We start from the raw sequence: 23,887 nt of genomic DNA on the forward strand, positions 1-23,887 counted from the left end.
AATTGTGTTTTGTAAATGTACGGTTGAGATTTTTTTTTAAAGTTCTTCTAAACAATGCATGTAGGACTTTAACATAAAATATCTGGTGAGTTGTTTGTGACAAGGGGTTCATCCCTATTCTTACATTCTCCTTCCACGGCCCGCAGGGAGTGGTGCGTTGGCTGGGATGTCGGCTCGGGGTGTGGACACATTTGACCAAATGTTTGGGCTGTGACCCGACTGTTGGAACCGTGCAGCCCACGACTGCCTCATGCTCCGCCTTCACTTGTCGCTGGCGGCGGCTCGGAGCGCCGCTGGGAATGCCTCGATGCCTGGCACTGCCGAGAATTTGCCCGGGGCACCGGGTGATCCGCCGCCCGCCCGGGTCAATCCGACTTCTGACCGTCTGAGCACAAACGGTGGCGGCCAACCAAGGTTACGGCGAGGGTCTCGGAGCGGTGAACCAGCGGGGGAGTGTGTGCGAAACGGCGGAGAGGGCTTGGTCCCCAGGGCAAAGAGTGAAGCGGACAGCATGGTGAAGAAGGAGCAAAGCCGCAGCTGCGCCGTCGCTGCAGAAACCCAGGCTGACGAGAGTGACCATTCGGGTTACGACACCGCCGCCGGTTACTCGGATTTTTACGAGAGCTTCGGGGAGTGTGCGGATTCACCGCCCAGTAACGGCGATGCAGGTGCCGGTGATTTGCGCCCTAGCCTGCGAGCACAAGTGGGGCGTGAGGAGCCGGCGTTGTGCTCGGAGCGAGGTGCCAGCTCCTCCTCCAGCGTGTTGTTGTGGGATCGCTCGCCTTGTGGAGACGACGAAGCGCATTATATCACCACCCATGAGATCCAACTCTACGAATTGGATAACGATGGCGAACGCGAACTGGACGCCGGATGGGACGCCGAGGAGAGCAGCGCCAGTTATTCCTGCAGGGATAGCAGCTCTTTGGGGAGCGATGCATCCGAGGGAAATTCCCGGACTCCTCTGGGCATAAGTTACGCCGGAGATCCGCCGCCGGCTGTCTGCACTGCCATCAATCCGCTGGAGAACCTACCTGAGAACGGAAATTCTGGCGGTCAGCCACAACTGTCCAGCGAAGGAAGCAGCGCCCAGGAACCGCGAAACCCGCCCACCGCCAATTCCCAGGGGTCGGGGAACCAGGGAGATATGACCAAACTGGCGGGAGACGTTTGCAAGGATGCAAAATCTCGCCGCAATATCCCTCTTTGCGCTGTGGCTAAATACAAATGGAAAGCTTTCGGAAATTCCAGCGGGACTTCGAGCGCTGTCAGCGAGTTGGACGACGCCGATAAGGAAGTGCGCTCGTTGACCGCTCGGACTTTCCGCAGCCTGGCTTGTGCCGGTGACGAATATTTGGACACTTTCAGTGTAGGTTGCAGGACCTCAACCGACCTGTCGGCGGATGAGACGGTTGCGCTGAACCGCTGCGCCACTTACATCGACCTCAAGTGCCACAATACCACGGGCAAGAGTGGGCAGATCGGATTTCCAACCAAAAGTGGAAAATCAGGCGCTGGGCAAGGCGCGGAATCCACACAAAAGAGGCAACAACTCCCGGTGGATAAGCAAACGGCCAAAAGGCAACTCCATCTGTCTGGGAAATTTGAACAGAGTGGGTCCAGGGTTATAACTTTAACTGAGACCTTAAACTTCAGATACGATATCAGGGAACAGCTCTCGGCCAGGCGAGAGGGCGAAAGGCGAGCGCAGTTGGCCCGAGGTGCGGTCGGATCGCGTTGCACCGATGAGGTTACGGAGCCAAGGGAGCAGGGAGGGGAGAACTGCAGAGAGATCGGCAGGACGGCTGAGGCCATGGATGGCGTGCAGAAAAAATCCAAATTCGCCTCCAATCTTTTGCAAAATGTTATCTGGAAGAAAATGCAGTTCGAGCAGGAGTTGAAGATGGAGCGTGGGGAGATCAGCGACACCACCTTCGCCGCAGCCCCCACCAGCCCTCCCGCCGCCGCCACCACCACCACCGACTCGCCCAAGGGGCGTGATGTACTGGAACCGAATTGCAACAGGCTTTCCGGCGGAAGCCCGGACACTTCCCCCCTCCCCGGGGAAGCCGCGCCCTGCCAGACCCTCCCGGCGAGCAGCAACGCCCGGGCGGCAGCGGCGGGAGAGCCGCCCAGCGACGGGTGCAAGGGCACCCTGCCCCGCAGTCAGCGCAGTGCCTTCCGCTCCTGGAAGGACAACGTCAACGAGCCCCCGCAGACGGACAGCAAGCGGGCGCAGAGGGTCCGGGCTGACATCGGCGGGCACCCGCTTTGCAAAGAGACCAAGATGTCTCAGCTCTTCGTGCCCGGCATCCAGAAGGCGCCTGGAAAGAAGAAGCACGCCCAGGAGGAGAGGGAAGGAGGAGCCAGGGCGCCTTCCAAGCCGAGCGACCGGACGGCAACGATACAGGGTGAGCGGGCAGCCTCCAAACCAGGAGTCCCAGCGACGTCCTGCTCCCCCGAGATACAGATCCGGCTGCAGGGCGGCCTGCCCAGCCCGTTCAGCATCGCGAAGTTGTTGACTCCTAATATAAGCGGCGGCCCGGGCAAGGGTGCGGCGGGAGAGGGCAGTGGCGGGCCCGGGGCGGGCCAGGAAGTGGGCGGTCGGGCCCGGGCTCCCCCCTTCGCCGTGCGCGATGTCCGCGACAACATGCAGCGGCTGCAGGCGCCCATCCACCAGGTGAGGGACGTGAGGAAGTTGGTCAAGAGCTCTTACCATGTGCTGACGGTGGAGGGCGGCCCCAGGCCGGGGCCGGGCGTCGAGCAGCCGGGCGGCAGAGGCTCGGTGCAGCCCATCGTCATCAAGTGCCAGGCGGTGAGTCGCAAGGAGGCGAGGCCGGGGGAGGAGCGGGTCTCGGCCTTGGCGCAGCGGGCGTCGGGCCGCTCCCCGGCCAGAGTGCCGGGCAACGAGGCCGAGCAGCGAGGCAACCGGCTGGCGCTGGAGAAGCTGACGGCGGCGGTCAAAACGATGGAGCAGCTCTACGTCTTCGACAACCACGAGTGGCGGAGGAGAAGCGACGCCAGCGCGGAGGCGGCTGCGACGACGGCAGCCGCCCGGTCGGGCCCGAGTCCGGGCCTCGGGCCGCTGGCGGGCAGCCGGCTTCTGTCGCTGATCGCCAGCGAGGAGGCCTCCGGCGGCAGCGCCAGGGTTGCGGGCGGCGGCGACGGGCGGCAGCTTCAGGAGGCGGGGGAGGGGCGGGCGGTCCCCGCCAGGGAGAGCGCACGCGCCGGGGCCCGACTCCTGCCCCCCGGGCCCGCGCACGTTCACGCGCTGCTGCCGCCGCGCGCGCCCCCCGCTCACAAACCGCCGGCGGCGGCGGGCGGAGCGGCCCCCGCGGCCCCCCCACTCTTCGCCGTCGCCCCGCAGCCCTCGGCCATCGTCCCCGCCATCAGGACGACGCCCGCCGCCGCCGTAGGAGGAGGACGAAGATCTCCTCAGCAGCCACCTCCGCCACCGCCCGATCTCCGCCCGTTCCGCAGCCAGACGGAGGAGAGCAACGAGAAGCAGGCGGCGGCGGCAACAGCAGGGTGGCAGCAGAAGCCTCCGCCCGCCCCCGCTCCTCCTCCGCCCTTCGAGCATGAGAATTACCTGACCATCCCGGTGAAGAGGCTCCCCGCCGCCCCCCGGGACCCGACGCCACCAGTCGTCTACCAGCACCAGCAGGCTCAGCTCATCCGCCTGACTCCGCCCGCCATGGACCCCTTCAGCCCGGGCAGGGTGCAGCCGGTGCCGCCTGTGATGGTGGACAGCCCATCCGTGCCTTGTTCCCCGATGCCTTTTTACCCGGTGCCCCAGACCCAGCGGAGGATGTTAATGGACCCCGCCACCGGCCAATGTTATCTGGTGGACACGCCCGTTCAGCCCGCCCGAAGGCGGCTCTATGACCCCGAGACCGGACAGTATGTTGACGTCCCGGTGCCTCAGCAACCGATGGCCCCCATGCCGGTGCCAATGTCGCCCATTGCTATCAACCCTGCTGGCGCATACGGCCACACCTACATGATCTACCCGGGATTCATGCCGCCACCGACCATGCTACCGACTCTGCCGCCCGCTCCGGATCCGGAATACAGCGACTCGGGCAAAGGCAGCATCGTTGCCAGATTACATCCCGAGCCGCAGTACCTGGAGAGTTCCTATAACTTCTCAACCGGGACCGTCGGCCAGACCACGACAAGCAGGCTGGGCAAAGGGCTGTCGGAGGGGAAGCCCATCATCAGCATCACATCCCAGCAGGGACCTCGAATCATCGCCCCTCCATCCTTTGACGGAACCACCATGAGTTTTGTGGTCGAGCACAGATGAGAACCTTTCTCACGCCACATGTAAGTAGGCAGTTGTGGACAGCCGTTAGGGATGGGTACCTTGCTCCAGCTTTCGTTATACAGTGTGTTTTGTTCTGTGGTCAGGGTGTTTTAGCTTCAAAAAAGCATCAAATTAAATTTAAAAATCTGTGTATAATCACGGGAGAAATTTATACCGCGAGAGTAAATTTTAAAATAAATGTGCTCCCGTGTAAGTTTATGTTATATTCAACATGTTTACCATTAGAATTGCAAGTTCAGATATAAAAAAACCCATGGAACCACCATGAGTTTTATGGTGTAGCACAAATTAGAATTCCTACCATATGTAAATGGACAGATGTGGACAGCTATGTAGGAAGGAACTGCAGATGCTGGTTTAAACCGAACATAAACACAAAAAGCTGAACTCAGCAGGTCAGACAGCATGATGTTTTGGGTCAAGACCCTTCTTTAGACTGATAGTCAGGGGAAAGGGAAACCAGAGATATAGACGGTGATGTCGAGAGATATAGAATGAAAGATATATGCAAAAAAATAACGACCATAAAGGAAAAAGGCCATTGTTGGCAGTGTGCTACGTGTGAACGAGTTCAGACAATGAGACTTAACAAGACGATTTTGAAGCTGGTACGACTTGGAAGGGGGAGGGGTGTAGAGAGAGGGAATGCAGGGGTTATTTGAAATCAGAAAAATCAATATTCACACCACTGGGTTGTAAGCTACCCAAGCAAAATATGAGCTGTTGTTCCTCCAATTTCCATTTAGCCTCACTCTGACAATGGAGGAGGCCTAGGACCGAAAGGTCAGTGTGGGAACGGGAATGGGGAATTAAAGTGTTTGGCAACCGGGAGATCAGGTAGATCCAGGCAAACTGAGTAAAGATGATCAGGTAGGTAGGTCTGCAACTCCCCGATTAACTCATCCCTTCCCAAACCACCCACTACCCAGGTACTTTCCACTGCAACCGCAGGAGACGCAGCACCTGTCCCTATACCTCCTCCCTTGACTCTGTCCAGGGACCCCAACATTCCTTTCAGGTTAGGCAGAGGTTCACTTGTACCTCCTCCAACCTTGTCTATTGCATTCGTTATTCAAGATGTGGACTCTTGTACATCGGCGAGACCAAACGTAGAATGGGCGATAGTTTCACTGAACATCTTACCTCAGTCCGCCTGGACCTACCTGATCTCCCAGTAGGCAATGGGGATAGTCAGCATGTTTTGTACATGGGAGGTCGTGTCTCACAAATCTGATTGAGTTTTTTGAAGACGTGACCAATAAGTTGATGAGGGCAGAGCTGCAGATGTATATATGGACTTCAGCAAACCATTTGATAAGATTCCGCATGGTAGGCTGCTCTGAAAGGTTAGATTGCATGGGATCAAAGGAGAGATAGCTGAATGGATAGAAAATTGGCTTCATGGAAGGAAGCAGAGGATGATGGAAGGTTCCTTCTTGGACTGGAGGCCTGTGACTAGTGATGTGCCTTTGGGTTCGATATTGGGCCCGTTACTGTTTGTCATCTGTATCAATGATTTGGATGAGAATATACATGGCAAGATTAGTAAATTTACAGGTGATACAAAAGTGGGTGGTTTTGGAGATAGTGAAGATGGTTGTGATAAATTGCAGCAGGATCTTGATCGATTGGCCAGGTGGGCTGAGGGATGGTTGTTGGAATTTAATACAGGGAAATGTGAGGTGTTGCATTTTGGGAAGTCTAACATGGGCAGGGCCTACACAGTGAATGGTAAGGCTCTGGGGAGTGTTGTAGAGCAGAGGGATCCAGGAGTACAGGTACAAGGTTCCTTGAAGATGGAGTCAGGGAGAAAGGATAGTCAAAAAGGGTGTTGGCACATTGGCCTTCATCTGTCAGAATATTGCGTATAGAAGTTGGGAGTTTAGGTTGCAGTTGTATAAGACGTTGGTGAGGCCGCATTTAGAGTATTGTGTGCAGTTCAGGGGCACCATGTTATAGGAAAGATGTTGACAAGCTGGAAAGGGTATAGAGAAGATTTACAAGGATGTTTCCAGGACTAGCGGTTCTGAGCTAAAGGGAGAGGTTGAGTAGGCTGGCACTCTATTCCTTGGAGTGCGTGAGGATGAGTGGTGATCTTATAATAATAATAATAATAATGCATTACATTTATATAGCGCTTTTCATACACTCAGACGCTTTACAGGGATTTAAAGAACATAGGGAAGTGAATAAATAGATAAATAAGTAAACGAATAGAGAAAGGAGACAGAAGGTGAGGTGACCTTCAGTGGTTGAAGGCAGTACTGAACAGGTGAGACTTCAGTGATGTTTTGAATGTGGTGAGTGAGGAGGAGTCTCTGACGGTTTGGGGTAGTGAGTTCCATAGGGTGGGAGCAGCGATGGAGAAAGCCCTGTCCCCCCAGGATCTGAGTTTGGTCCGGATGGGGGGGGGGGGGGGGGGATAGGAGATTGGCAGCAGCCGAGCGGAGGGTGCAGGTGGGAGTGTGCCTGTGGAGGAGGTCAGTCAGGTAGGATGGGGCCAGGTTATGGAGGGCTTTGTAGGTCATGAGGAGGATTTTGTACTGGATTCTCTGGGGGATGGGGAGCCAGTGGAGTTTGTAAAGGACGGGGGTGATATGGTCACGGATCGGGGTGTGGGTGAGTAGACGGGCAGCGGAGTTTTGAATGTATTGAAGTTTACTGATGATTTTTGAGGGTGCACCATAGAGGAGGCTGTTGCAGTAGTCCAGACGGGAGGTGATGAAGGCATGGATGAGGGTTTCTGCAGCTGTGGAGGAGAGGGATGGACGGAGACGGGCAATGTTTTTGAGGTGGAAGAAGGCTGTCTTTGTGATGTGTTTGTCGAAGGAGAGGATTTGATTAAAGATGATTCCAAGATTCCGGATGTGAGGGGAGGTGGATACTGGGAGACCATCAATATTGAGGATGAAGTTTTGGGTGGATTTAATGAGCGTTTTTGGACCAATGATGATGATTTCAGATTTGTTGCAGTTGAGTTTGAGGAAATTTGATTGAAGCCAAGATTTATTTTTCAGTGATGCAGTTTGTCAGTGTAGAGTGTGTGGTGGTGGAGATTGACTTGGTGGAGATAAGGAGCTGGATATCATCGGCGAAGCAGTGGAAGTTGAGACCATGACGGCGGATTAATTGACCAAGGGGGAACAGGTAGAGGATGAAGAGGAGGGGGCCAAGGACTGAGCCTTGGGGGACACCTTGGGGGAGGGGAGCGGTGGGGGATTTACAGTTGTTAATGGAGATGAACTGGTGCCTGTCAGAGAGGTAAGATTTGAACCAGGATAGGGCTGTGCCGGTGATGTTAAAGGAGGTTTCAAGTCGGTTGAGAAGAATGGAGTGATTTATGGTGTCAAAGGCGGCGCTGAGGTCAAGTAAGATGAGGATGTTGAGGTTGCCAGCGTCGGAGGAGAGGAAAAGGTCGTTTGTGATTTTGAGGAGCGCAGTTTCAGTACAGTGGTTGGAGCGGAATCCGGATTGGAAAGTTTCATACAGGTTATTGGTAGAGAGGTGGTTTTTGATTTGGGAAGCTACAGCACGTAACAAAACTTTGGACAGAAAGGGTAGGTTGGAGATTGGTCTGAAGTTGTTTGGGGTGTCAGGGTTGAGACCAGGTTTTTTCAGAATGGGGGTGACAGCAGCGATTTTGAGGGATGGCGGGACGATGCCAGTGGACAGGGAGGAGTTTATAGAGGTATATAAAATCATGAGAGGAATAGATCGGGTAGATGCATAGAATCTCTTGCCCAGAATAGGTGAATTGAGGACCAGAGGACATAGGTTAACAGTGACGGGGAAAAGATTTAATAAGAATCTGAGGGCTAACTTTTTCACACAAAGGGTTTTGGGTGTATGGAGCAAGCTGCCAGAGGTAGTTGAGGCAGGGAGCATCCCAACGTTTAAGAAACAGTTATACAAGTACATGGATAGGACATGGTTTGGAAGGATATTGCCAAACGCAGGTAGGTGGGATGAGTGTAGCTGGGATATGTTGGCCGGTGTGGACACATTGGGCCAAAGGGCCTGTTTCCTTGCTGTATTACTCTGACTATTTCACGCTAAATTAACCAGGAGAATTGCAAGTTTAGTTATCAAAAATATTCAGGGAACCACCATGAGGTTTGTGGTCCAGCACAAATTAGAATTCTTCCCATGCCACATGTAAGTAGACAGATGTGGGGGGCTGTTGGGATGGGCTCCTTGCCCCAGCCTTTATTATGCAGAATGACACAAAGTGCTGGAATAACTTAGCAGGTTAGACAGTATCTCAGGAGAACATGGGTAGGTTACACTTTCGACCGAGACCCTTCTTCAGACAATTCAACCAGAAACGTCACCTATTCATGTTCTCCAAAGATGCTGTCTGACCTGCTGAGTTACTCCAGCACTTTGTGTCCTTTAGTATATTAACCTCACCTACAGTTTCTGGTGTCTTCATTATGCAGAGTGTTTTGTTCTCTGGTGTCCTGAGTCAGAATGTTTTGGCTTCTAACAACTTCAAAGTGAAATAAAGTGAGAAAAACAAATCTCAGAGTGCATCACTGATTTACCATTAGATTTGCAGGTCTAATCCATAAACCGATGGAACTGCCATACATTTTGTGGTTGAGCACAGATAACAACTCTTCTCACTCCACGTGCAAGTCGGCAGATATGGACGGCTGTTGGGATGGGCTCCAAGCTCCAGCTTTCGTTGTATAAAATGCAGAGTGATTTGTTCTGTCGAGTCTTGAATCAGAATGTTTTGGCTACAATGGTTCAATTATGGTCACATCTTCCGAGGTACAGTGTAAATTCTTTTTGTGCATACAGTTCAGTAAAATAAGTGTAAGAATAGCATATCACACTGAGGCAATACAGAAGAGTCTCCATGATTCCGCACCATCATGTACCCTTCAGGTTCAAAGTTGTTAAACATGTAGAATCTTAATGGCCAAAAGGGGCCATTTTCCATCTTTGAATGAAATAATATCTTTAATGTGGCAAAAATAAATCTTCAGCTAAATCACAGAGGTGTTATCAAAATAAATTTGCCATTAGACACCAGGCAACCTTACTGAGGTATTAATAAGCTATTTTGCTGATTTGTTGGAACCCAGGGTCCAATACTGAAGTTTATGAATTGGCCTGTTAATTTTTTTTTTAATTGTCAGGGAGAGGACTAGAGCTGGTAGCTAAGGAACAGAGTTTGCAACCAACGCCATGAACAATGAATTTAGTCTCCCCAATGTTTAAGTGGAACATTTTTTTCCGCACACAGTCAAGATATTAGACTAATGGTCTGAGATTTTAGAGACAACGGAAGGGATCTAGAATTATAGACAATAGACAATAGGAATGTACTCCTGTAGGCCATTCAGCCCTTCGAGCCAGCACCGCCATTTAATGCGATCATGGCTGATCACTCTCAATCAGTACCCCGTTCCTGCCTTCTCCCCATACCCCCTCACTCCGCTATCCTTAAGAGCTCTATCTAGCTCTCTCTTGAAAGCATCCAACGAACTGGCCTCCACTGCCTTCTGAGGCAGAGAATTCCACACCTTCACCACTCTGACTGAAAAAGTTCTTCCTCATCTCCGTTCTAAATGGCCTACCCCTTATTCTTAAACTGTGGCCCCTTGTTCTGGACTCCCCCAACATTGGGAACATGTTTCCTGCCTCTAATGTGTCCAATCCCCTAATTTCATATTTTTATATTTCAGATACAGCGCGGAAACAGGCCTTTTCGGCCCACCGAGTCCGCACCGCCCAGTGATCCCCGCACATTAACACTATCCTGCACACACTAGGGACAATTTTTAACATTTACTCAGTCAATTAACCTACATACCTGTACGTCTTTGGAGTGTGGGAGGAAACCGAAGATCTCGGAGAAAACCCACGCAGGTCACGGGGAGAACGTACAAACTCCTTACAGCACCCGTAGTCAGGATCGAACCTGAGTCTCCGGCGCTGCATTCGCTGTAAAGCAGCAACTCTACCGCTGCGCTACCGTGCCGCCCATCTTATCTTATCTTATATGTTTCAATAAGATCCCCCCTCATCCTTCTAAATTCCAGTGTATACAAGCCTAATTGCTCCAGCCTTTCAACATACGACAGTCCCGCCATTCCGGGAATTAACCTAGTGAACCTACGCTGCACGCCCTCAATAGCAAGAATATCCTTCCTCAAATTTGGAGACCAAAACTGCACACAGTACTCCAGGTGCGGTCTCACCAGGGCCCGGTACAACTGTAGAAGGACCTCTTTGCTCCTATACTCAACTCCTCTTGTTATGAAGGCCAACATTCCATTGGCTTTCTTCACTGCCTGCTGTACCTGCATGCTTCCTTTCAGTGACTGATGCACTAGGACACCCAGATCTCGTTGAACATCCCCTCTTCCTAACTTGACACCATTCAGATAATAATCTGCCTTTCTATTCTTACTTCCAAAGTGAATAACCTCACACTTATCTACATTAAACTGCATCTGCCATGTATCTGCCCACTCACACAACCTGTCCAAGTCACCCTGCAGCCTTATTGCATCTTCCTCACAATTCACACTACCCCCCAGCTTAGTATCATCTGCAAATTTGCTAATGGTACTTTTAATCCCTTCATCTAAGTCATTAATGTATATCGTAAATAGCTGGGGTCCCAGCACCGAACCTTGCGGTGCCCCACTGGTCACTGCCTGCCATTCCGAAAGGGACCCATTTATCCCCACTCTTTGCTTTCTGTCTGTCAACCAATTTTCTATCCATGTCAGTACCCTACCCCCAATACCATGTGCTCTAATTTTGCCCACTAATCTCCTATGTGGGACCTTGTCGAAGGCTTTCTGAAAGTCGAGGTACACCACATCCACCGACTCTCCCCTGTCAATTTTCCTAGTTACATCCTCAAAAGATTCCAGTAGATTTGTCAAGCATGATTTCCCCTTCGTAAATTCATGCTGACTCGGAATGATTCTGTTACTGCTATCCAAATGCTCAGCAATTTCGTCTTTTATAATTGACTGCAGCATCTTCCCCACCACTGATGTCAGACTAACTGGTCTATAATTACCTGTTTTCTCTCTCCCTCCTTTCTTAAAAAGTGGGATAACATTTGCTATCCTCCAATCCACAGGAACTGATCCTGAATCTATAAAACATTGAAAAATGATCTCCAATGCTTCCACTATTTCTAGAGCCACCTCCTTAAGTACTCTGGGATGCAGACCATCAGGCCCTGGGGATTTATCAGCCTTCAGTCCCATCAGTCTACCCAAAACCATTTCCTGCCTAATGTGGATTTCCTTCAGTTCCTCCATCACCCTAGGTTCTCCGGCCCCTAGAACATTTGGGAGATTGTGTGTATCTTCCTCAGTGAAGACAGATCCAAAGTAACGGTTTAACTCGTCTGCCATTTCTTTGTTCCCCATAATAAATTCCCCTGCTTCTGTCTTCAAGGGACCCACATTTGCCTTGACTATTTTTTTCCTCTTCACGTACCTAAAAAAACTTTTGCTATCCTCCTTTATATTATTGGCTACAGAGTTCAACAGAGTGTCAACATACACGCAATAACCGACCTTGTGTTTTGGGGTGACGTCAAAAGCCTGCATCTGGGGCTGACACAGGCGAGGCCAATGGTTCTTTATTATCATATACCAAGGTTTAGTCAAAAAAAATTGTTGTTGCATATAGTTCAGTGAATTATTATTGTACAGAAGCACAATCCCTGATTAATTACAGTGTATAGAAATGGCCCATTGAGACCTTATCCAAGTTGCCAGGTGTTGACACCATTTTCAAAGTCCCAGCTACAGATGGCCATAAAGGCCTATTGCAGCCTATGCTTCCATCCGATTGTCCAGCGAACCGTCGTCCCTCTCCTCGCCTAGCCACTATTAAGCCTTTGTGCCCCGGGGGTATCTCCCGCAGTCGACCTTGATGGCGCGGAAGGTAAGACCCTGGTTCTTCTTACTGGCCCTTTGTTCTTGTGTCTGCCCCCATTGCCAACTCCCTCCACCCTCCACTCTGGTTCTCGGGAGCGAGCAGGGGCCGGGCCCGGCGGCTTCCCTCTTCAGTCATCCCTCTTCACGGTTACCTGGTTCTGCAACGGGTGAGCCAAGCCTGCGGCGCAGCTGGAAAGTCCTTGTGCCCTGTGGTGCGACTGTCCTTCGCGGCCACCGTGACCACTTTGTGAAAGTGTTGCTCCAGGATGGGTGTATCACTCTAGGCGGATGCTCTTGCACTGAGGGAGTGTGACATTGCCACAGGTGCAACCATTATGGCTGAGGCATTAAACCACGGCCTTGTTTATTGTTTAGAGATACAGCATGGAAACAGGTCCTTCGGCCCATCAAGACTATGCTGACCATCGAGGGATTCCTGACAAAACTCAGATCAGTCTCTAATTTTAAATGGTTTTCCCCTCCAATCTGCCCCTCTGAAGAAATATTTTCTTCATATTGCTATCAATTTTTTTTAAAGCCACTTAAACATATCAATCAAATTATTATTGCCTTCTCAAGGGAACACCATAACATTTATAGGGAAATAATGCTTGATCATCATTGCTGTTCATCCAGTCCACAAGCTTGGTATCATTGGTGAACGTAAAGGTTGAGCTGGTGTTGTACTATGCCACACAGTCATGGGTGCAGAAGGGTGTAACGGAATGAGCACATAACCTTCTGGGGCACTACTGTTGAACGTTAGGGTGGAGGAGATGATATGACCAAATCTAATCGACTGAGAAGCCGTTCAAGAAGTCCAGAAGCCAGTTGCAGATTGAGGCTTCAATCGCATGGCCCAGAAGTTTAGGGGTGAGCTTATACAATATTGAAATAGTCACTGGGTAGCATCTTGACCTAAACATTCTTAGAGTCAAGCTGATCCAGAGCCGAATGTAGGCAGGTGAGATGGCACTTTCCATAGACCTATTCTTGTGTGCAAATTGCTGTGGACTAGATTGTCTGGAAATGTGGCCCATTACCTGTCTTTGAAAGCATTTCATTGTGCTGGATGTTAGAGCTACTGGATGGTAGTTATTCAGACAGGTCACTTTAATTTTCTTGGAGATTGGAATGATGGAGGTTTTCTTGAAGTAGATGGGAACAGTAGACTGTTAAAGTGAGCAGTTGTAGATGTCAATGATGAGAGTGGCCATTTTATTGGTGCATAATTTCAGCTACCAAGATGTACAGAACAGAGCTGCTGGGGGAGGGTGGCACTTTGCCTGTTCAAGCAGCCATAAAGGGCATTGAACTCATCCAGTGGAGATGCATTGTTGCTAGTGATTACCCCCAATTTCGGCTTATAACCTATGATGGTATTTGTGCCCTGCCACAGTTGCCTGGCATCTGAGTCTCCAGTTTGTTTTTTGAATTCTCTCTTAGTTTATTTAGTTTAGTTTATTGTACTAAGGTACAGTGAAAAGCTTTTGTTGTGTGCTAACCAGCCAGCGGAAAGACAGTACATGATTACAATCGAGCCATCCACAGTGTACAGTGTCACGATAAAGGGAATAACATTTAATGTAAGATAATGTTTGAATAAAGATAGTCCGAGGGTCTCCAATGTGGTAGATGGTAGCTAAGGACCGCTCTCTAGTTGTTGATGGAATGGTTCAGTTGCCTGATAATAGCTGGGAAGAAACTGTTCCTGAATCTCTAAATCTAAAAAAAAAATCTAAATCTAAAAATCTGGAGGTGTGCGTTTTTCACACATTTTTGCCTGATGGGAGAGGGGAGAAGAGGGGGTGACTGGAGTGAAATGCATCCTTGATTATGCTGGTGGCCTTGCCAAGGCTGTATGAGGTGTAAATGGAGTAAATGGAAAGGAGGTTGACTTGGGTGCTGGTCTGGGCTGTGTCCACAATTCTCTGCAATTTCCTGCGGTCTTGGAGGAGCTGTTCCCAAACCTTGCAGTGATGCATCCTAATAAAATGCTTTCTACAGCACATCTGTAGAAATTGATGAGAGTTGTTGAGGACATGCTGAATTTCCTAAGCCTTCTAATGAAGTAGAGGCATTGGTATGCTTTCTTGGCCATTGCTTTGTAATGTGTGGTCCACGTTCCACGTCAGGTTGCTGGAGATATTTACTGCTAGGAATTTGAAGCTTTCAACCATCTCTACTTTGATGTTGTCGAAGCATATGTACCGCTTTGCATCCTGAAGTCGATCACTATTTCCTATGTCTTGCTGACATTGAGAGATACCTCCTCCCTCGACTCTGTCCAAAGACCCCGACTGTCCATTCAGTTCACTTGCACCTCCTCCAACCTCATCTACTGGTGCTGTTCCTGGTGTGGACTCCTTTATATTGGCGAGGCAAAGTGCAGACTCGGCGATCGTTTCACTGAACACTTCCGTTCTGTCCGCCTAGGCCTACGCAATCTCCTGGTTGCTAAATACTTTACCTCCCCCTCCCATTCCCATACTGATCTTTCTGTCCTGGGTCTCCTTCACTGTCAGAATGAGGTAAAAACCAAATTGGAGGAACAGCACCTCGTATTTCACTTGAGCATCTTACAACCCAGTGTTTTGAATATTGCTTCTCTAACATCAAGTAACCCTTGCTTTCCCTCTCTCTCCGTCCCTCCCTATCCTAGTTCTCCGACTAATTTCACTGTCCTTCTGATTAAATTTACTGTTTGTATGCCTCATTGTCATCTTCCCCTCAGCCAACAATGAACCATTCTATATTTCCTTGATCATCATCTGTTGTTTTCACACTTTCCATATCTGTAGTTTCCCTCTCCCCTGACTCTCAGTCTGAAGAAAGGTCTCGACCCGAAACATCACCAATTCCATCTCTCCAGAGATGCTGCCTGTCCCGTTGAGTTACTCCAGCATTTTGTGTCTATCTTCGGTGTAAACCAACACCTGCAGTTCTTTCCTACGCATTGAGAGAGGGTTGTTGTCTTAAGAAGAGGTTCTCAATCTCCTTCCTGTACTCCCGTCTCGTCATTATTTGATATTCGGCCTACGACTGTGGAGTCGTCCATAAATTTGTACATTGAATTGGATTTGTACATGGCCGCACAGTCGTGGGTGTACAAGAAGTAAAGAAGGGGGCTGAGAAACACATTCTTGTAGAGCACCAGTGTTGAGGATAATCGTAGAGGATGATTTGTCCCTTATCCTGACAGATTTGGATGTGTTGGTCAGGAGGTTGAGGATCCAGTTGCAGAGATGAGTGCTGACTCCAAGTTCCATGAGTTTGGTGATGAGCTTGGATGGGATAATGGTGTTAAAAGCAGAGCTGTCGTCTATGAATAGAAGCCTGATGTAGGTGTCACTCCTATCCAGATGTTCCAGGGATGAGTATACGGCCAGGGACCTGGCATCAGCTGTGAACCTGTTGTGGCGGTAGTCGAACTGCTGCTTGGTAGCCTGAATTTAATGTGTTCCATTAGTAGCCTCTCAAAGCATTTCATGATGGTCGATGTCAAGTCCACTGGATGGTAGTTGTTAAGCTATGAGATCTTGCTTCACTTTGGCATCGGAATGATAGTGGTCTTCTTGAAGATGGGGTACCTCAGAATGGAGTTGGGGGAGATAAAGATGTCCATGAATACTCCCGCTAGTTGGTCCATGCAGCTTCCAAGGATACAGCTAGGGTGTCTGTCTGGGACAGTTACTTTCCGTGAGTTCATCATCAGGCAGGCCAAACTAACTTCAGCTTCTTCTTAGAGGTGCTTTTTACGTAATGCAATGCATTTGTAATTCAATGCATTTGGGACTTTTGAAAGATGGCAAGATTGTACAGCTAAAATGGTTGAATTGGAATTGAGGTATGATGTATCTCAGTGTGTAGAACTTAGCGCTGATACAGATATAATCAGAGAAAAATACAACACGTTGAATAGATCTCTATCAAATTATGGCTGTTCCAATGTTCACATCTTTCAATCAGGTGATTTTGATCCTTCAGCCTCAAACAAAAATCAAGCAGCCTCCATTTTAAAATTGCCCCCACCATCAACAGGTTTTGGGAGCAGAGTGGCACAGAGTAGAAACAGAATCTTTGACTTTAATCCAAGAGGCATGGAATTTAAAAGCAAATTAGGTAACATCACATTGAGGTGAAAGCAAAACATTGAGGATGTTGGAAATAAGAAATTAAAAACAAAAACTGCTGGAATCTCAGCAGATCAGGTAGCACCCATGGAGAGGGAAATGTTTCAGGCTAATGACTACCATCAGAATATTGCTCACATTTAGATCTTCAAAATTATTGGGGGATTCGATAAGGTAGAAATAAAGATTTTTTTTCCCTATTGTGGGAGAGATTGAAACCATAAGACCATTAAAATAAAACAGTCACTGACAAATCCAATTGGCAATTAAGGGGAAACCTCTCAAACCAGAGAATAGGAAGAATGTAAAATTTGCTACCCAATGGAATATCGTGGACAAAGGTGCCTTTAAGGGGAATCTGGATATTAAAATGTGGTGGGAATGCAAAAATATGCTGAGAGAGTGAGATGAGAAAGTGAGGAGAATAGGCACCAGCATAGCATGTTTGCATTGAAACAAACTAGATGGGAATGTAATTATTTAGCAGAATGTAAAGACAGAGATATACAGCACAGAAGCAGTCTCTTCAGCTCAACTTGTCCATGCCAAACAAAATGCCTAACCTATTCAATGGGATATGGACAAGCGGAATGAGTCAAGTCAAGTCAAGTCAATTTATTTGTATAGCACATTTAAAAACAACCCACGTTGACCAAAGTGCTGCACATCTGACCAGGAAAAAAAAAGAAACATACAGTGGCAGGCAGCCAAACAAAACGGCGTGGCCATCTTGAACAAAATGTTAATTCAATGGTTGTAGCAAATAGAAGAACAGAGCACAGGCACTCACTGACTTATGCAAAAGGTGACTTATGTTAGCTCACATGTACGTAAGCAATTCGTTGAGCCCACTACCACCCACACGGTCTCCGCCTCGGAGCTGTCCCGTGGTCTCCGCCTCGGAGCTGCCCCGTGGTCTCCGCCTCGGAGCTGCCCCGTGGTCTCCGCCTCGGAGCTGCCCCGTGGTCTCCGCCTCGGAGCTGCCCCGTGGTCTCCGCCTCGGAGCTGCCCCGTGGTCTCCGCCTCGGAGCTGCCCCGTGGTCTCCGCCTCGGAGCTCCCGTGTGGTATCCCACGATTGGTACTATACCTAGAGTGTCGAAGAATGTGGGGAGATCTGACTAAAACATAGAAAACTCTTGAAGAGATTCACAGGCTAGATGCTGAAGAATGTTTGCAAGGTTGTGGAGTCTAAAACCAGGGACACCATTTTAATCAGGTGGCTGACCTTTTAGATTAAAGAAAGGAGAAACCTCTTTATCCAGAGACTGGTGAACCTTTGAAATTTTCTACCCCAGAAATCAATTGATGTGTTGTGTTCATACAAAATAGAAATCTATGTGTGTCTGGAAATTGAGGGTAATGGAGTTAGAACAGGAAAATAGAGCCAGCTAGAAGATCAGCTGTGATCTTAAATAAATAAAGTTCATTAACAAATGAATAAAGGGCTGGATGGCTTACTTCTTCTTCTATGAGTTCTTCTTTTATGAGTTTCTGATTAGAATTGTATATAACGTGTAGTTTGAGGCCTCCTATGCTAGGGGCAGAAAGATAATAGGAAAGGTGAAGGCTAGCAGTGAAATAAAATCATACAGCTATACAGTGTGGAAATAGATCATTTGGCTCACCTTGTCCATGCCGACCAAGTTTGCATACTGGGCTGGTCTCATTTAGAGTCATAGAGTGATACTGCGTGGAAAAAGGCCCTTTGACCCAACTTGCCCACACAGGCCAACATGTCCCAGCTACACTCGTCCCACCTGCCCGCAGTTGGTCCATATCCCTCCAAACCTGTCCTATCCATGTACTTGTCCAACTGTTTCTTAACTGTTGGGATAGTCCCAGCCTCAACTATGTCCTCTGGCAGCTTGTTTCATACACCCACTACTCTGTGTAGAAAAAGTTACCTCAGATTCCTATTAAATCCTTTCACCTTCACCTTAAACCTATGTCCTCTGGTACTCAATTCACCTACTCTTACACAGAGATGCAAAAGACTCGGTGCATCTACCCGATCTATTCTTCTCATGATTTCATACACCTCCATAAGATCATTCCTCATCCTCCTGCTCTCCAAGGAATAGAGTCCCAGCCTACTCAGCCTCTCCCTTTAGACCTTCTAGTCCTGGCAACATCCTCGTAAATCTTCTCTATACCCTTTCCTCTGGTCCTCAATTCACCTCAGGGCAAGAGACTCTGTGCATCCATCCAATCTATTCCTCACATGATGCAGGCAACAAAAGCTTTTCACTGTAACTCTGTACAAGTGACAATAACTAAACTGAAACCTAATTATTGTAAATAAGCAATTGGCTGCAGTAAGGGGGCTTAACGTGCTACAGATGAGAATAGTTTACGTAGCAATAATGTGTGATAGTGTATTTCAAGGAAGAGAGCACAACACTGGCACCACCTAACACCACTGACGAGTGAAAATGGAGGCCTGTAAGCTTACAGATCAAAAGTCAAGAACAGCTGAGAATTGCTCTTTGACAGAAACTTATACATGGGCAGCACGAATATGTAATGACTCGCCTTTCTAATTTTTCTTTGTTTTTATTCACCATTTGAGTAGTGACATTTGAAGATTGCCCCTTTCAAAACCTCTATTTTCACAAATAATGAAATGGAACAGATTTATTCGTTGTTATGAGGGCTAGTTTAGTGGTAGTTTAGTTTGTCCGTTACAATTGTGGTGCTCCAGGAAATATATCAGAGAATTTTGTTTTTGTGTAATTTAAGCAGTAAGTTTATTGTAAATAATCTAAAGGGAAAGTCATATTTAGGGCCGTTGTGTTGCTATAAATAACTACAAGCTATTTGCCCTTTTGAATATCATGTGCATTGGAATATGTGCCAAGTATCCAGTTGTTGACATTTGAAATAAAGTTGTTGATCACGTGTGAATCACAAAGTATTTACTGCAAAGAAGCAGGCCATTCAGCCTGTTGCGCTTGTACTGTATAAGGAGATGTCAGTCATTTTCCATGCGAGTTGTCTGGTCTTTTGGCATGACGTGTTGGCACAGAAGCAGGCCATTCTGCTTGAAGGACCCGTTCAATCTGTAAACATAGAAACATAGAAAATAGGTGCAGGAGGAGGCCCTTCGAGCCAGCACCGCCATTCATTGTGATCATGGCTGATCGTCCCCAATCAATAACCCGTGCCTGCCTTTTCCCCATATCCCTTGATTCTATCTAACTCCCTCTTAAATCAATCCAGCGATTTGGCTTCTACTGCCCTCTGTGGCAGAGAATTCCACAAATTCACAACTCTCTGGGTGAAAAGGTTTTTTTCTCACCTCAGTTTTAAATGGCCTCCCCTTTATTCGACAAGGTCCCACATAGGAGATTGGTGGGCAAAATTCGAGCACATGGTATTGGAGGTAGGGTACTGACATGGATAGAAAGTTGGTTGACGGACAGAAAGCAAAGAGTGGGGATACAATATACATCAATGACTTGGATGAAGGGATTAAAAGTACCATTAGCAAATTTGCCGATGATACAAAGCTAGGTGGCAGTGTGAACTGTGAGGAAGATGCTATGAGGTTGCAGGGTGACTTGGACAGGTTGTGTGAGTGGGCGGATGCATGGCAGATGCAGTTTAATGTAGATAAGTGTGAGGTTATCCACTTTGGTGGTAAGAATAGGAAGGCAGATTATTATCTGAATGGTGTCAAGTTAGGAAAAGGGGAGGTACAACGTGATCTGGGTGTCTTAGTGCATCAGTCACTGAAAGGAAGCATGCAGGTACAGCAGGCAGTGAAGAAAGCCAATGGAATGTTGGCCATCATAACAAGAGGAGTTGAGTATAGGAGCAAAGAGGTCCTGCTGCAGTTGTACAGGGCCCTAGTGAGACCGCACCTGGAGTACTGTGTGCAGTTTTGGTCTCCAAATTTGAGGAAGGATATTCTTGCTATTGAGGGCGTGCAGCGTAGGTTTACTAGGTTAATTCCCGGAATGGCGGGACTGTCATATGTTGAAAGACTGGAGCGACTAGGTTTGTATAGACTGGAATTTAGAAGGATGAGAGGGGATCTTATCGAAACGTATAAAATTATTAAGGGGTTGGACACGTTGGAGGCAGGAAACATGTTCCCAATGTTGGGGGAGTCCAGAACCAGGGGCTACAGTTTAAGAATAAGGGGTAGGCCATTTAGAACAGAGATGAGGAAAAACTTTTTTAATCAGAGAGTTGTGAATCTGTGGAATTCTCTGCCTCAGAGGGCAGTGGAGGCCAATTCTCTGAATACATTCACGAGAGAGCTAGATAGAGCTCTTAAGGATAGCGGAGTCAGGGGGAATGGGGAAAAAGCAGGAACGGGGTACTGATTGAGAATGATCAGCCATGATCACATTGAATGGCGGTGCTGGCTCGAAGGGCCGAATGGCCTTCTCCTGCACCTATTTTCTATTGTCTATTGCCCCTGGTTCTGGACTCGCCCAACATTGGGAACATTTTTCCTGCATCTAGCTTGTCCAGTCCTTTTATAATTTTATATGTTTCTATAACATCCCCTCTCATCCTTCTAAACTCCAGTGAATACAAGCCTAGTCTTTTCAATCTTTCCTCATATGTAAGTCCCGCCATCCCAGGGATCAATCTCGTGAACCTACGCTGTACTGCCTCAATTACAAGGATGTCCTTCCTCAAATTAGGAGACCAAAACTGTACACAATACTCCAGATGTGGTCTTACCAGCGCCCTATGCAACTGCAGAAGAACCTCTTTACTCCTATATTGAAATCCTCTTGTTATAAATGCCAACATTCCATCAGCTTTCTTCACTGCCTGCTGTACCTGCACGCCAACTTTCAGTGACTGGTGTACAAGGACACCCAGGTCTCGCTGCACCTCCCCCTTGCCCAACCTAACTCCATTGAGATAATAATCTGCCTCCTTGTTTCTGCTGCCAAAGTGGATAACCTATCATTTATCTATATTATACTGCATCTGCCACGCATCTGCCCACTCACTCAACCTGTCCAGGTCACCCTGCAACCTCCTAACATCCTCTTCACAGTTTACAATGCCACCCAACATTGTGCCATCCACAAACTTGCTAGTGTTGCTTCTAATTCCCTCTTCCAAATCATTAATATTGTAGTTAGATCGTTGCCAGTTATTCATTATCACTGGGTCAAAATCGTGAAATCTACACCCTCAACAGCATTATGGAAGCAACTTAACCAGAAAGACTGCAGTGGTTCAAGCGGTTCTCAAAAGGCAGGTAGGAACGGGCAATAAAAGCCCAGCCTTGTCAATCACATCAAAACAAAAGAAATAATAAAACTAATGATAGAGAGGTGGTTTGATAGATGTTACAAGCTAGGTCCCATAATTTCTGGTAATCCAGAACTCTACTGCATAACAAATCCAGAAAGAAAAGACTCAGTTCCATAATCAGGCCATTCATAGGCTGTGGCCATGTACCAACAGGATGGAGGGTAGAGGGGCAGGCAATGGGGGAAGAGGCTGGTCTGTGTCATACATCTACAACTCTGCAATTTCCTACGGTCTTGAGCAGAGACATTGTCAAACTAAGCTGCAATGCATCTCAATTGGATACTTTCTGAAGTGCAACTTAGAAGTTTATAAGAGTTGTTGGAGAGATGTGAACTTCCTAGGTTTTCTAAGAAAGTAAATTGTAGTGATATCTGCTGCTGAAGATGAATGTTCAGTGTCTGATGGATGGCCGGTTTTGAATTGGCAAATCTGCTCTGAGTCTCTCCCATTTAGTACAATGGTAACACGCCACACAACGGAAAAAGTCCTTGGTGTGAAGATAGCACCATTACTCCACAGGACTGTTCTGTGATTGTTTTAGTAGTGTATATCTGGAACAGTTGCATTTGGCACAGAGAGATTGGTGAGGAGCAGGTCAGTTAAGGTCTCGTCTCTGTCCTCTCACTACAACTTGCATTAAATCCAAACCAATTGCTCTGTCCTTCAGCTTGCCAACTGGTGATGCTGCCAAGCATGTTGGCCCCAACCACACTACATTCTGTGTCTTTGCTACTTCCAGTGCTTAGCCAAGTGTTTTTAAATATAGAGTCCAGCCCAGGGAGGACAGTAGTTGGAGATCATGACAAAGGTTCCTTGCCCACTTTTGACCCAATTCCAAGAGATATCATTGAAACTGGAGTCTTACTCTCCATTCAACTACAGATGACTCCCTCCCATTGTCCTGCCCGTCACTGGGTTGTCAGATTTACTGGTTGGACAAGGCACACCCAGGGATTATGATGGAAAAGTATGGCACACCGTCTGTGAGGTGAGATTTAATGAGCATCACCATGTCAGACTGTTGCAATGACTAGGCTGTGGACAGCTCTCCCCATCTTGGGGGGGGAGGGGGATTGGGAGGTGGAATGTGGGAGTGGGAGGGTTGATTGAGTTAGCTCTCCAATGTTCCAACCATTTTTATCCTTCTGCTTTTGTATCCCATTCGTGACTCAACTGGCTGTTTTGCTGTGCCCATGTAGAGGTATTTAATAGTCTGAAGAAGGGTCTCGACCCGAAACGGCCCTATTCCTTCTCTCCCGAGATGCTGCCTGACCTGCTAAGTTACTCCAGCATTTTGTGAATAAATACCTTCAATTTGTACCAGCATCTGCAGTTATCTTCTTATACTATTTAACAGTCAGGCCAGTCTGGCTTGTAGATGACTCCAGACCTGCAACCATTGGTGAAGTTCTGGAGTAATATACCAGCCAGACCAGGAAACGACAGCAGGTTTCCCTGACAGCAACCTGATCAATTTTTTAGTTCAGTTTAGTTTATTGTCACATGTGCCGAGGTGCAGTGAAAAACATTTGTTGCATGCTATTCAGTCAGCAGAAAGACAATACATGATTATAATCGAGCCATTTACAGTATATAGATACACGTTAAGGGAATAACGTTTGGTGCAAGGTAAAGGCAGTAAAGTCCGATCAAAGGTAGCCTGAGGGTCACCAATGAGGTAGATAGTAGTTCAGGACTGCTCTCTAGTTGTGGTAGGATGATTCAGTTACCTGATAATAACTGGGAAGAAACTGTCCCTGAATCTGGAGGTGTGCGTTTTCATAAATCTATGCCATCTGCCCGATGGGGGAATGGAAAAGAAGGAGTAGCCAGGGTGCGACATGTCCTTGATATTTATTTTTAATTGTGTACTTTGAATGCCCCTCCCAGTTCTGCAGTAGTTATTCCCACAATAATCTTAGTGGTCAAAGGTGAAGACAGGTGAGGAGAGGACATGCATTGGTTTGTAATGCCCTGGATCTAATGGAACGGATTGGGATGTATCCAGATGAGTGGGGAAGTTAATTTGTCATCTCTGACTGGATATATATTGTTCTATACAAATTGTACATTGCATATAAACCCTCAAACATGTGCATTAATGCACACTCCAACATGTGGTTAAAAAAGGAAAGGTGGTAATATGTGTACATGTAAAAGTTGGAGTTGTTTTCTTTGTGGCTAAGGAGGTGACAGCTCTCACTGATGACTGGGAGGG

The 23,887-nt window shown here is 48.0% G+C and overlaps 1 protein-coding gene across 2 annotated transcripts in view; it reads left to right on the forward strand.

Moving 5' to 3' along the window:
- Positions 1-250: 250 nt before the first annotated feature.
- The window catches only part of LOC144600068 (uncharacterized protein C4orf54 homolog), a 38,659-nt gene continuing 15,022 nt past the window's right edge, over positions 251-23,887 (forward strand). For both annotated transcript variants that reach the window (XM_078411442.1, XM_078411449.1), the window contains exon 1: positions 251-4,326. In XM_078411442.1, coding sequence (XP_078267568.1) covers positions 251-4,306 — 4,056 coding nt within the window. In that variant the 3' untranslated portion in view covers positions 4,307-4,326. The remainder of the gene's footprint in view (positions 4,327-23,887) is intronic.

Source organism: Rhinoraja longicauda, chromosome 1 (genome assembly GCF_053455715.1).
Source record: "Rhinoraja longicauda isolate Sanriku21f chromosome 1, sRhiLon1.1, whole genome shotgun sequence".
Classification (NCBI taxonomy): Eukaryota; Metazoa; Chordata; class Chondrichthyes; order Rajiformes; family Arhynchobatidae; genus Rhinoraja; species Rhinoraja longicauda.